The sequence below is a fragment of the Salarias fasciatus genome, chromosome 19, assembly GCF_902148845.1.
Source record: "Salarias fasciatus chromosome 19, fSalaFa1.1, whole genome shotgun sequence".
NCBI lineage: Eukaryota > Metazoa > Chordata > Actinopteri > Blenniiformes > Blenniidae > Salarias > Salarias fasciatus.
The window spans coordinates 8,755,827-8,769,847 of NC_043763.1; the positions used below are offsets into that span (position 1 = coordinate 8,755,827).

Here is a 14,021-nt window from a genome sequence, read left to right on the forward strand (position 1 = left end):
TATACATGTTTGATACCTGTTAGAATCATTTCATCTAATGTTACATAACTATAAACAGGAAAAAAATAATAGACTTCAGTGTGTTTTTCTGCCTTATTCTGGACCTTTTTGCAAGTTTTAATGATTCATTTTTGAAAATGTATTTTCTTAACATCAATACATTGAATTATGAAATATATGATAAAGAAAAAAAAAACACTTCATTTTTAAGTTGTTGAAGAAACTTTGAAAGTGTCCATAGTCTTACAGACATCTGAAAGAGTGGAAAAAAGTCTTGCTGATGGTTTGTGGCTGACTGGGGCAGATAGAGGGGGGCAGAAGGAGGCCCTTCCCCCCTCGGCTGCAGATTGGACCAGGCCGGGCCGCCACGCCCAGGGGAGGAGACTCTGGTCGATTTTGAGGCGCGGTTGAAATACTCACAGTCTTCTCCCTGACATCCTTTAATTTGAGCTCAGCCGCCGTGGGGTTCACACACACACAAAGAGGGGGATCTTCTCAAACCTAAAGCTTAAAGGGAGCAGGAGATCCACACGGATTTTTTTTTTCCCACCTCTTTTTTTTTGAGGGGCTAGAGTCTCACCCAACCTAGAACTGGATTTTTAAATCTCCAAGACCTTTAAAACTCCTTTAGGTTTTTTTTCTTCCTTTTTCTTATTTTTTTTTTTATTTTTTTTGTTCACATCACCTGAAAGGAAAAGCGAAAATGGGAGCCCAGTTGTCCAAGGGTGGAGTAGCTGTTGAGGGCAAAGCCGCCGCCGACCCCGCTGCTGCCAAAGCCAATGGCCAGGTGAGTGAGAGATTACAGAAATAAAGAAATAACGGGCCGATCAGCGGGGAGCCACATGGCACCCAACGCCCACTGCCAAGCGTGGAGCCGCGGCGGGCATCAGAACCGCGCTGGAGACCCCCCCCCCTCCCCCTAACAAACTTTGATCCAGACTGATGATAAAGATAGAAAAGTGTGTGAATTTGAAAGGGGGAATTGATTGCGAGACCCCTCGCAGCGGCCGTCGAGTGCCGCCGCTCGTCCCCGCTCGCTGCGCGCTCCGAGACGCGCCTTTGTTAATTCCGTCTGCTTGGTCCCCCGGGGGGGCTTTGCCTCGGCGTTTGGCCGCTTCTAAACCTCATATCTGGGTAGAAATGTGCGTTTGGACGGCGTTTTCTCTCATGAGTTGGCGGCGGGGCCGCGGACGGAGGCGCGCCCGTCGAACAAAAGATGCGCGCGGGCGCAAAGGATGCAAATGCGCTCTGCTGGAGGCGCATTCTGCGGAGCTGCAAACAAAGCGCTAACAGGCGCCAGCGCAGAGCCCCGATCCCCCCGACTCCTCCTCAGCACACACACGGTCCGTCTCAAAATCAAACCTTTTTGAGAATGAAAGTTTGTAAAAATGATTGATGGCTGTTTTTTTTTTTTTTTTTTTTTTTTTTTTGAGATTATATTCTCTTAGGTAGAGAGAGAAATAACGGAGTCTGAGTGCAGAATACAGTCCGCTTCGTGTGATGCCGGTTCAGATATGTCGATAAACTTTTTTCGTTTTTCTTTTTTTTTTTAAGACTTTGAGAGGTGCTTTAACTTTGTCTGGGTGTGCTGTGGCTCAGTCAGACGGGAGCCGCAGCTCTCCGGATGGGAGCAGAAAGCAGGTTTCTCGGGGATTCCTTTGTTCCTCCACTGGCTGGCCGTGTGGATGTTTTGACGCAGCGCTACTGCCCCCCTGTGTCCGCTCGGAGCCATGCAGCCAGCTGTTGAATCCCCCCCTCCTCTCCCCTCCTTCTCCTCTGAACCGCTGTCAGGGCAAACAGCTTTCATGCAGTCTGACACGGATTATTAATGCTGCTACGACTGGTGCACACTTGTTTCTCTGACTGGATGCGTAAATCAGAATCATGATTCACTGTGATTGTTTTTAATCGGGTATCTTTTCTGCAGGAGAACGGTCACGTCAAAACCAATGGCGACGTCTCGGCCAAGCCCGACGGGGAAGCGGCCGCCGGCGATGGCAACGGGTCGGCCGAGCCCGCCAAGGAGGGCGAGACCAGCACCGGGGACGCCATCGAGCCGGCCCCGGCCGCCGAGGGCGAGGCCGCCAAGGCAGAGGGCGAGGCCGCCAAGGATGGCAAGAAGAAGAAGAAGTTCTCCCTGAAGAACTCCTTCAAGTTCAAGGGCATCTCGCTGAAGAAGAGCAAGAAGGGCAGCGAGGAGGGCAAGGAGGAGGCCACGTCCCCCACGACCGAGGACAAGCCCGAGGAGAACGGCCACGCCGCCAAAGAAACCAAAGAAGAGGAGACACCGGCCGCCGAGGCCAAAGAAGGCGAGGAGGCCGCCCCTGCCGCCGCCGCCGCTCCTGCACCCGAAGGCGAAGCCAAGGCGGCGGAGGAGGCCCCGCCAACAGAGGCTGCTCCAGCCGAGGAGCCTGCCGCCGCCGCCGCCGCCGCCGAGGGCACGACACCCGCAGCCTCTGAAGGCGAGGCCAAGGCCGAGTGACTGCACCCCGCCGCGGCACCTGAACTGATTTTCCAAGATTAAAATATATAAATATATATATGAGAGACTCGTGCCACGTTCTTAAAGTTATAAACAAAACTACAAAAGAAGACAAAGGATATATCACGTTTGCTGATTCAACCACCAGTTCACTGCCTTTTATTAGTTCTTCGACAGACGGAATCTCACCGGGCCCTCTCATGACGACAGCGTCGGCTTGTCTCGCCCCCCCTTCCCCCCCATGGTACACACAGGGACTGGCGTGTGGCGAAGGTAATGGATTGGATGTGGAGCGAATCAGGAATACTGACTTATTTTCCCAATTCATGGAGAAGCATCCTTTTTGAAACAGCGTGGCAGCCCTATAACATCTTTTTTTTCTTTTTTTTTTTTCTTTCTCATCTCTTTTGGGATCTAAAAAAAATTGTCAGCGTTGCAGAGCGGGGCGGACCAACTCCTTCACTCGAACTGACTGTTATACGGACACATAAACCTTTCAAATGATCTTATTAATTTTTAGAATTCTACATTCCTATGTTTTACCCCCAAATTTCAAGTATTTTGTCATGTATAGAAAAGTGAAAAACAGGAGGGGAGGTGGAAAAGGAGCTATGTCTTTGTTCGTGCATTTTGATTCTTTCTCTGGCTAAAACCACATTCGAGCTTCTTGAGTATTGCAGTGTTCACATTTCAGAGTTTATGACGCGAAAGGGGTTGGGATTGTGTACAAAAATGTGAGCTTTTTCAATCTGCAAACTTGTCTCTGTAAATATGTTTTGGCCAATATTTTTTGGTTCTCTTTATTTTGCTATCGTTTGAAGATGTTAATGGTTTTATTGTAACTTTTAATAAGGGTAAATAAATGTTCGATCCCCTCTTTCTTGTCTTCTGCCTCCTGATTGACAGCGACACACTACACCCAGACTGACACCAGCCTGTGAAGACTACACTGAGTTTAGTTTTAGTGAAAGTCAGAACTGGAAACAATGCACAGCCACAAGATCTAATATTCAAAATCACATACACAATATTAACTCCATCACTTATGAGTTAGATTACTGTGACAGATGAAAATAAACACTATAAAGGATTGAGTCAGGCAGAGAAATCAAGAAGTTAAAGCTCCTACTGTGAGACAGGTGCTAAAAAAATATCTATCAAAAGCATAAAACATTCAGTATCAACATCGTCCAGATTCATCTGGCAAGTTTTTTTTCCTTGCATTGTTTTTATTTATTGGTCTTTGGCGCCATCTGGTGGAAACAATGTAAAACTGCATAGTTTGTGGTTCACAAGAGGTGAAAGTACTCAATTAAACTTTGTTCATGAATTACTGCTTTTAGGAAGTGGCTTCTTTGATATTTTACTTAATAACCCTTAGACGCACTGAAAATAAGGCAGTGACCAGTTTGAGGTCACAACCCACCAGTTGACAACCAATGGGCGTGAGTTCGAATCCCATTCTTGTTTCATCTTTATCAGTTACTTAACCGATGCAATTATCCGGAGAGGTATTAACAACTTCACATCAACACACATCAACATGCACAGTAAGAAAGAAGTAGATAGAGAGAGGTGGTCTCTGTCAGGTTTGGATAATAGACTTTTTTTGTGTATGGAGTTTGCAGGGAGAACCCTGTGTGTGCAAGTTTCCTCCTTTTAGTCCTGTTTCCTCCAAACAGCCACAAAACATGCAACTTGAGGTTCAATGTTGACCCTAAATTTCCTCTGGATGTGAATGCGAGGGTTTGAAGTCGTCTCTGGAGCAGTGATCCGTTCAGGTGTATCATGTTATGTTCATTTGGGTAAGGAGGGCGAATCAGGGTTTATTTCATAAATGTCTCATATAAATGAAAAATCGCACCTTTCAGGGGTGAAGAATTCATAGGCGGGGGGCAGAGGAGGAACTAAGATTTAATTTCAGAGGGCCACCCAAAAGAAAGGCTGTGATTTATGATGTGGAAAGAAAATATTGAATTGCTCAGTGAGCACATTGATTAATTCTTCTGTTAGCAAAGTTGATCTTCCTTTTTGAAAATAAAAAAAGGAACTTCTTCACTTCCTACTTTCCACACTGCAAGTTTAAATAGTGTGAAGACACTCAGGTGAAATAAGCTGTGAGCTGTATTAGCAGTTGTCTCCAGATCCTGCAGACAGTTAATATACCTTCCAGCAATCCAAAGTGTTATAATAATAACAACAACACGAAACTCACCCTGTAATGAAGCCATCCTGATATTACCAGGTATGAGTCCTGTCCTCCGCTTATCCTTTTTCCTGCTGTAAAACCTTTACCTATGATCAAACAAATCATCCAATGAAGTAAATGAGCAATATTTTTGCTCCAAAAATTGTTATATTGCTGAGTAATACACTGTCACCAAGCTTTTCATCACAACAAGGTACAAAAATACCAAAAAAAGAGCTTCAAAAACCAACAGAGAGTCTCAGACAAGCATGAAGGGAACTCACAATGTTCAATAATGTTCAATAAGTAAATATAACAGAAATGAACACAGAATTACAAACATGTTCACAAAGATGCACAAATCATGGTGACTTAAAGTGAACTTGCCATGAACTTATTGATGGATGTTAAATGTTTAAAACATTGTGGTCGCTCAATTTACTTGCAAACTCTTCCAGCACTCTGAATTTAAAACTTCCATCGTCTGATTTCAGGGTTTCATGGAGTTTTGTTTTGGTCCTGCAGATTGGATTGCCCCCTGATGTTGCCTCTCCCCCACCACCACTTTGCAGTCATTGATCTGAGATTGCTCCCTTTGTAAAAGTTCTCACTCAGGGTCATTTTCTTCCACTCCTGGATGTCAACCTATATTGCTTGACATCTTAGCTTCTTATCATCGCCTCTCTTTCCTTCACAAACATGTCTGGTCTTCAGTACACACAATATTTACTTCATAGAGGCCTTAAAGGATTTGTATAAGTGCTTTTTAGACACTTTATAGGCCCTTTATAAGTGTTTTCATAGTCTCTTTAAAGGTTGTTTCATAGACATATTACATGCGATTTAAAAGTGCTTTATAGGTCCTTCATTAGCGCTCTGTAAGCTCTTCATAAGCACTTCATAGACATTTCACAGGCTCTTGAAATGCCCATTATCATGCACCCTGTGCAGGCAATAAATAGGGTTTTTCTAGACATTTAATAGGGACATTACAGCTTTTTGTAGCTTCATTTTAAGCATTTTATAAGCTCCTTCAAATAGGCCCTTCACAAGCACTTTACAGTCTCTTTATAGGCACTTTATTGGCATGTATTGAAACTTCATATTTGCTTTACAAACTATTTATAGACACAATATAAGCACTGCCAATGTGTTCTTATTGACACTATAATAGTTTTGTATGGTTTTAATTTGCGCTCTACAGGCTCATTATATGTATTTTAGAAATATTTTATATTTCCTTCATTAGCACTTTATAGCAGCAGTCACATGCACTCATGTTCATACCTATGGGACATTTAGAGCTGCCACTAAAACCCAATACGTGTGCGAGAAAAGTTCCATATGCACAGGGACAGCATGCGAACTGCACACGTGGACTTCAACTGATGTCCTTCTTGATAAGAGGTGAGAGTGTTAGGTAAAAGTGTTAATTATGTACTGTTGACCTCCAAAAGAGAAGGAAAACATCCAGCCATTAGAGATCAGCTTCATTTATAACACAGAGTGCAGTACCATCAGTACTGTCATCTATCAGTATTACTTTCCCAAGACTGATATGACTTCATAAATTACCCACATAAAATCACTACCATTTTATTGCTTCTCATTTTTATTGAAATCCAGAATGACTTTATTCCTCGTTCTTTCTTCTCACTTGTGAATACCTGATGCAATAATTCAAAGAGATGGTTGGTTCACAGCTTCCTCTCCTCTTGTAACCGGCAGGCTGCTGTAGGTTTTGGTCCAATAATCCACATAGAAAGATCTCAGGTCGTAGCTGCAGAGACAAATCAGTATGTTTTAGCATCTTCATGGTAAAATGTGTTTAAAGCTGAGTCCTGAGTGCTGACTGTTTGTCTTGTTTGTATGAATCCCGTTTGAGTCACATGAGAAATGCTCAGAGCAGGAAACGTCATGGTTAGAGACCAGTAGAGTACCTGACGGACGACTTGCTCATCCGGTGGTTGATGTTCATGTAGGGTCGGTGAAGCTTGGTGAAGGCGGGCCAGAGGACCGGGACTTTACTCTCACCACTGTTAGGATCGCTGGGGAGGGAAAGCATCCACGTTTGCACCAAACACAGAGCAGTGTATTTACTATATGCCAATCCAGTTCCATTACTTCTAATAGTGGGGTCCAGTAGAGAGCCTTGCATACAGGCTTGTTCTGTCTGAAGTGGACCTGACTGGTTGGGTGTGCAGTGCATGCTGGGAGTTTACCCGGTCCGGGCGAAGTTGGTCCAGTAGGCGATCATGTACCCGGCCAGGTCACGGTGTCGGGGGAAGTAAACCAGCGGCGTGGAGAACGGCTTTCCAAACAGGTACTGCAGGTCCTCGGCGTGCTCTGCTTCCACCCAGCGAGGGAATCCTGGGATACGGGTCTTCATGTTGAACAGGTAGGAGTAGGTCCGGGCGCCACTGAGGGACACACAGCACACAGGAGTTTCTCAGAATTCTAAACTCTTTCTGATGTTCTGTTTCTGTTTTATGCTGCATATTTTGTTGTTCTATTCAGTGGGCAAAAATATAATCTGCAAATATTTCTGATATACATGTGTAACGTCCAGCTGATATCACGTTTATTACCCCTGTCCTAAAGGTAGGTAGGGTCTATAGTTAAGCAGAAAAAAATATATAAAGCTCAAAACTTTGTTTCTTTTCGGACTCTTTCTCCTCTTCACATCTGTAGGACAGCTGTTAACAGCTAAATCTCTGAGTTTGTTGCCATATGACTACAAGTTAAAGCTAAATGAAGCTCGGTGTGACCCTGCAACATATTGATACTTTCTCCATTGTTATGTAGGAAGTAAAGCAACAAAATAAAAAGTTATTTTTCACAGTGGGTTAAAGGAAAGTTACCTCACGTTATTCCTTTACCATGCGACGCAGTGGCCAGCTGGAGGTAAAATTAAATTAAGAGAGGTTTGGAGCAATCCGCGTTCAGGTTAAATGGAACTCGCTTGGTTTCTACATTCTTCCTGGGCTCACTGAGGTGAAGTTCTTCATCATACTTGACAGTCTGGTAAAACAGACCAATCAGAGCTGACCTGGAGTTGTTGGCATGCAGCTGGAGGGCGATCTGAGTTGGGACCAGAAAGAGGAAGTCTGTCTCGATGTCGGACACGGTCTTCTTCACCACATCCTGTTCTGGAAAAGAGCCCCAAATGGAGGAATAGGCGCTGAAGGCCGAGGCAGCGGCGGCCGCTCCTTTGTCTCTGGTCAGACCGGTCAGGACACTCTTCACCTCATCTCTGAGAGTCAAACACAACGGGATTATAGAAAAATAAAATCTGCATTAGGTAATGAGGCGGAGGTATTCTGACTATAATTTGTTTATTTGATGTTGTACCTGAAAAATGCTAAAGCTTAATAAATAAAATCCAATCTGAAGACATGTGTATACAGGCTGCTGTTTGGCAAATAAATAAAAGTTGTTACTGTTATTTGACATGCGCCAGATTGTAGATGATTACAACAGAACCTAAAGGCCCACAAACCAGAGGGCTATAGGATCAAGTTGTGTGGCATTCCAAACAGCCAATGAGTTATTTCAGGACTCACACAGTGGTGGCGTTCCTCATGTTAATGGAAGGAACGTCGACTCCAGCGAAAATGTGTCCGTCCATGCTGTTGACCCCGGCGAGGTAATCGAACTCAGCGGCATTGTGGAACAGGCGACTGGGCTCATCCGGGACAAAATCTCCATCAATAACCGGACCAAGCTCCAACAGATCCATCACCACACCTGCAGATGGGCGAAAGGTCACAGAGGTCACCTGCCTTCACCATGTTATCACAAGTGAAATGTAAAAGTGAAGTTTCAAAGCAGGGAAGTTTTTATTGGAGCTATATAAATCATTACTTTGACATCCACCAGCATACCTACCTACCTGTGTATCCACCTTATTTAACTTTTAATGGTCTACTGAAAGTCTCCACTGATACTCTGTAATATTTTTGATGTATTTATTGTTATGATCATCAAATAATGTGTTGAATTGTGTTTCCTCCAGGTGGTTTTGACCTTTTCCAAATAGGAGCAGCACGTCGATTTTTCCCGCCATGGTTAGGCCGACCGGGTCACTCATCTTCAGACAAGTAATCATTTCATCCTCGTTGCTTCTCGAGCAGCCCACTTTCCGCGCAATCTGCAGAAACATCAGAGAGAATAAACTGCATCACTTTCTGGATACTTTTTTTTTTTTTTAAGTTCAGAGGATCAGATGAGATAATGTGACAGTATGAGGACCTTCTTGGTGAGCGCCATGGGTTTCCTCTGCAGAGCCCAGGGACTGAGGGCAACACCACACTGTGTGATCGCTCTGCGAAATAATCCTTTACTGTATGGAGACAACATCTAGGAGACAAATAAGAGACCAATGTGTTGAGATTGTCAAGATGTTCTGATGGCTACCTGCACCAAACTCTCTCATCAAATCTAGTTTGTCCTGCACAGACAACCCACCAAAAAACTTTACTGCTGAACTTTCATTTTCTTTAAAAGCAGCTGCTCAAGAGTGTGTTTTGTTTTTGGGTGGATGGTTTGAATAAAAAGGAAAAATTGTGGGCCAAAAAGCAGTTTTAAAGGGGTTTTTTTTAATTATATACTTTTATTTATTTATTTATTTATTTATTTATTTTTTTTTTTTTTTTTTTTGGGGGGGGGGGGGGTATTTCAGAGTCCAAAGTTAAAATCATTCAGATGACATGTGTGATACATCAGAAATTTGCAATTTCCAAGTTCTCAGCTGCACAGACACACATTTTGATATGTTTCGGGTATGGGTTGTCTCAGATTTGTGTGACTATTTGTGCATATCGAAAAGTGGGTTAATAATCTATTAACAGTTACATTGTGCTTTAACAACAGCCACACTCTTCCTCCTCTTTGTATCATTCTAATCTCATAAAAACGCCAAATCACAAGCAGATGCTACGACCTCTGACCTGGTAACTGACACTGGCAGCCCCGGCTGACTGGCCGAAGATGGTGAGGTTGTAAGGGCTCCCTCCGAACGCCTGAATGTTCCTTCGGACCCAGGAGATGGCGGCGTGTTGGTCCCACAGCCCGTAGTTCCCTGAGATGGACAGCAGCTCACCTGGTTACTGAGTCACCAGCTTCACACTCACTGTTCAGTGTTACTGTCAAATAAACAGGAAGTGTGGATGATAGTGGTAGGGGAGAGCGGGGTAATTTGTGCCAAGGGGCAAGTAGTGCCACCCCTATTATTTAGAAAACCAGAGTAGTTTTTGGTCATGTGACCACATATTTTTGAAGAGGCGTCCATTCTGGTCATCTTGCAAAAAAGGGAGACACATGGCTTGAGAGGTAAGCACATTTAAGTTCAAAAAACATTTTTTTGCCCTCCAAAGTAAAATTTCCATGGTTGAGGTTTTTTGATTGCTGTGTTTGAACATTTATAGAAAACTTTGAAAACATTTCACACATGTTTTATTGCTTTAGTAAGCTACATCATGAGTCTATACAGTTAACATGATGCCAGCTCAGAACAGCTGGGGGAGGCATTTTTTTTCGAAATGGTGGGCCTGGGGTAATTTGTGCCAAAGGACCTGGGGTAAGTTGTGCCACTGGCAAAACTTAACCCAACTTATGATTATTTACTATATATTACTTTTTTGTATTTTACCGTTATTGTACATCTTATTCTTCCATTTGATCACTAAAACTATGTGTCATTCTTAATTTCAGATCAAAATCCATCATGTCACGCAGATACAAAAGGAAGACAGACAGGGCTCCAACTTTTCAAAGTTTCTGAAGCAAAGTTATGAGACCTGTTTATGGAAAGTCCATCTTCACATTTAGAGAGAATGATGAAGGAGTCACCCCTCGAGGTGATGTGCTTAAAAAAATTCCCACACCATAAAAGCGTGGTGACAGAGCCAGAAGGGAGCGCTAGTTCATATTCCACTGCAGCACTGACAAGTGGAATGTCCAGTAGTAGGTCGAATCTGTGAAGATATTCAGATGCAGTCAGGTGCTCATTTTTGATTTTTGACTTTGTTCTTAGCATGTGTTGATGTGGCACTGGGCCTTGTTGAAGCAAATTGGCCTTTGATGATGTTAAAACTTTAAATAAGTATTAAACAAGTACTTTTGTATTGAATTTGTCTTGTTTTTATCTAGCATTATCATTTTTATATAAACTTTATTTCAGACACAGTTGGTCCATATGAAGAATACAAAAAACATTACAAAACACAAAAATTTTGATATTAAAATGATCTTTTTTACTTCAGTTATCAGTGGCACAATTTACCCCAGTGTATTCTGACTAATGGCACAATTTACCCCGCACTTGGGGTAAGTTGTGCCACAAAACCACTTTTTTTTCCAAAGCTATATTTCTCACACAGTTTATTTAAGATCCAAAGTGACTGCTCCCAGGGATGCACAACATCCTAAACTGTATGAACATATTGTAGTTGCAGGCATTCCTGTTATCCCCTTGTGTAAAAGGCACTTTAAGTAAAAATTGGCACTACTTACCCCACTCTCCCCTAATGTACATACTGAGTGTCATTAAGGTCCACAGTTTTAGTAAATAAAATTTAGCAAATACTAAGTGTCTGTAAAAACATGTTGTTACTCTCAGACCTGGCATTCGGTCGTCTCCTGTGCTGAGAAAGCCCAGAGTACCGACTCGGTAGTTGACGGTCACCACGATGACATTCCCTCTGTCGGCCATCTCTTTGCCGTCATACAGCGAGTCTCCGAGTATCGCCACGTCGTTGGATGCCCCGAGCAGGAACGCACCACCAAACAGGTACACCATCACTGGGAGGCCTGAGGACACTGGAGATGGACAGGGAGGATGAAGACATGGCTGCAGGACTCCTAATGTCCACCAGGTGCTACTTTGCTGACACTGTTCTTTCCCACCTTAAAAAAAATCAGAGCTCCACATGTTTATCAGCCTGAAACCCTCAAAATAACGATTCCTAACACTGGCGACCCACACTATCCGCACGAACATGATAATAGGTGTGTCTCAACACAAGCACAACAACAAAGAAGGAACAGAACAGGCTGACTACCATGATATGATTTGACATATAAGAATTTACCAGATGGTGAAAGCAGAGTACGTAAGTCCGTCAAAGTTGTCTCCAGCCTGCTGCTGTCACGTGCAATCATACTCACTTGAACACGCCAGCGGGAGCTTGGGGGGGGGCTTTAGTTCCTCCAAGGAATTTTTTTAATTTTTTTATTTTTTTAAAGTGTAAATATTATAATTCGTTATCTGTTAATTGATAAATGCATCAATAAAACACTTTTTTATTTGTTTATTTTTTTCAACTAAAAACCAGTGTGATCTGATTCAGCCAATCGGTGCAGCGCATCGATTGGCTGATCTTACCGCTTCCTCTTCATCAGAGCGCGTGTTTTCTGGCGACGACGTAATTTTCTTATAATAATAAAACATGGAGCGCGTATTGCTAAAACGTCCACGCATTGGTAATGGATTCCTTTGGCTCTCAACCACAACAACTGAAGTATCGTTTTATTGTGGCGTCGAATGGTAAGTGCATGTAATAATTAAGGCTGATTTGGTGGTTGAGATGTGAATTCTGACTCCTTCTGGTTTTCTCTTTGCAATGTTTATTATATAATTAGGTATATTCAATCGAATCTTTATTTTTGCAGTGGAGGTTTTAGTACCTGACAGCATGTGTTTGTGGTCGTGTGTGAGGCCGAAATGAAAACATGCTGGACTGTTTGTTCATCCCTCCCAATTACATGAACTGTGCTAAAGTTTATATCCAGTGGCGTGTTTAAGTGGCATGCTTTTGAAACTCCAATCTTTGTCACTTTGGCTGAATATCTTGCCTAAAATGTTGCATAATAACGTTTTGATTCATGTAGCTTTGACTATATGCGACTGTTCCCTGCACAATGCGGTGCACGCACACTGTTGGTGTTAGAGTAGAGATTAAACTACAGATCCCTAATTTCCCCCCAGCACTGTCACTTAAGTCACTTAAAAGTTCGAGGTACCCCATAGCACCAGCCAAAACAAAACAAAACAAAAAAAAAAAGGGCTTCCATGTGTGCACGTGTGTGATCTACCTGATCTTCCCTGTGGGACAAAGATGTTCAGGTAGAGACAGTCTTCGCTGCCCTGGGTTTTTGTCTGTAGCAGTGTCACCTGTAGGCACCGATCTCTGTACTTTGTTGCCTTCAGGATTCCTGAAACAAACCAACATTTATTAAAACACTCCAGGGACGTTATCTGTGTGAGATACACTTTTCAGTATGTTCTGTGTGTTATTAAATCTGAAACCTCACCAACCCAGTGACGCTGCACTTTGATGGGGGACCTTTGTAGGTCATCAGGGTAACTCACCGCTCCATCCTGGGTGAGGTTTGGGTTTCTCCCACTTTCCCGGCACGTCAGCAAACGGGATGCCTTTGAAGACTTCCACGGTCCTGAATAGGCCCATCCGGTAACTCTTCCCCTCCACCTTCCCGCCCTCCGTCTGCACCACGCCCAACTACACACACACAGATAAAAACACCAACAAATCTGCAATTTTGTAGTTTTGACAGTAAGGCTTCTGTTCTATCTTTTGAGTGCCTTTACTTCTTACTTCACCACAGTCCATCTTCAGTAAGCTCAGATTGGCAGAACTGATTCAGTGATGATGGTTGTTCATTGTTGTCATGAATGTTCACAGGCAGTGACAGTCGTATCCCATGCAAACAGTTTTTTTTCCCCTGCATTCTCACAATCTTAGAATGAAATTATTTACCACAAACAGTTGCAAGAGAAGAAGTGACGTGTACAGCTGTCATACAGCTTCAGTAGGATCTGTTGGTTCTTCTTACTGATAAGAAAATAATTGTAGTTTTTAATTTGTTGAAATTAAATGAGATCATTGGGTTTCTTCTACCTATTTGCTGGATAAAACTACTCATTTTCTCTCTCCTGTTTTTATATTAGATTTAGGAACAATATCAAACTCACCTTTGCAGCATTCGTAAAATTCAGGCAGAAGAACAACAGAACCGAAAACAGCATCATGCTCATCTGTGTCTGGTCATGCGTTGGCCTTGTGCTCTAACACTCTGTATTTTATCTGCGCCTTATATAACACCTTATCTACAACACCTGCTGCTGAAATTTGTTGAAGAGGCACCCCGATGCACCAAACGTATTGGTGTCACCTGACTAAGGGGCCCATTCTCTGACTCATCAAACCTTAGTTCAACTATGACTTATGAAATTGTATGGGTATCAGCAGCGTGTGAATGTGAACTGCTGTTTACATAAATATACAATGAGGCCATACAGTGAGGACACACCGCCGTCTCCTATTCCCTCAT

At 43.1% G+C, this 14,021-nt stretch overlaps 2 protein-coding genes across 2 annotated transcripts; one reads left to right on the plus strand and one right to left on the minus strand.

The window, feature by feature from the left end:
• Window positions 1-434: 434 nt before the first annotated feature.
• On the plus strand, window positions 435-3,068 carry marcksl1a (MARCKS-like 1a). The gene is made up of 2 exons (XM_030116984.1): window positions 435-787; window positions 1,928-3,068. The coding sequence occupies exons 1-2, from the start codon at window positions 704-706 to the stop codon at window positions 2,480-2,482; spliced, it is 639 nt and encodes a 212-aa protein (XP_029972844.1). The 5' UTR covers window positions 435-703; the 3' UTR covers window positions 2,483-3,068.
• A 3,219-nt stretch (window positions 3,069-6,287) lies between these two features.
• Window positions 6,288-13,725, minus strand: LOC115406802 (bile salt-activated lipase-like). Its single transcript, XM_030117045.1, has 12 exons — window positions 13,663-13,725; window positions 13,042-13,189; window positions 12,765-12,884; window positions 11,292-11,489; window positions 9,620-9,750; window positions 8,922-9,029; window positions 8,697-8,820; window positions 8,234-8,417; window positions 7,720-7,923; window positions 6,893-7,090; window positions 6,611-6,718; window positions 6,288-6,450 (listed from the first exon to the last, which is right to left on the minus strand). The coding sequence occupies exons 1-12, from the start codon at window positions 13,723-13,725 to the stop codon at window positions 6,351-6,353; spliced, it is 1,686 nt and encodes a 561-aa protein (XP_029972905.1). The 3' UTR covers window positions 6,288-6,350.
• Between the last annotated feature and the right edge of the window lie 296 nt (window positions 13,726-14,021).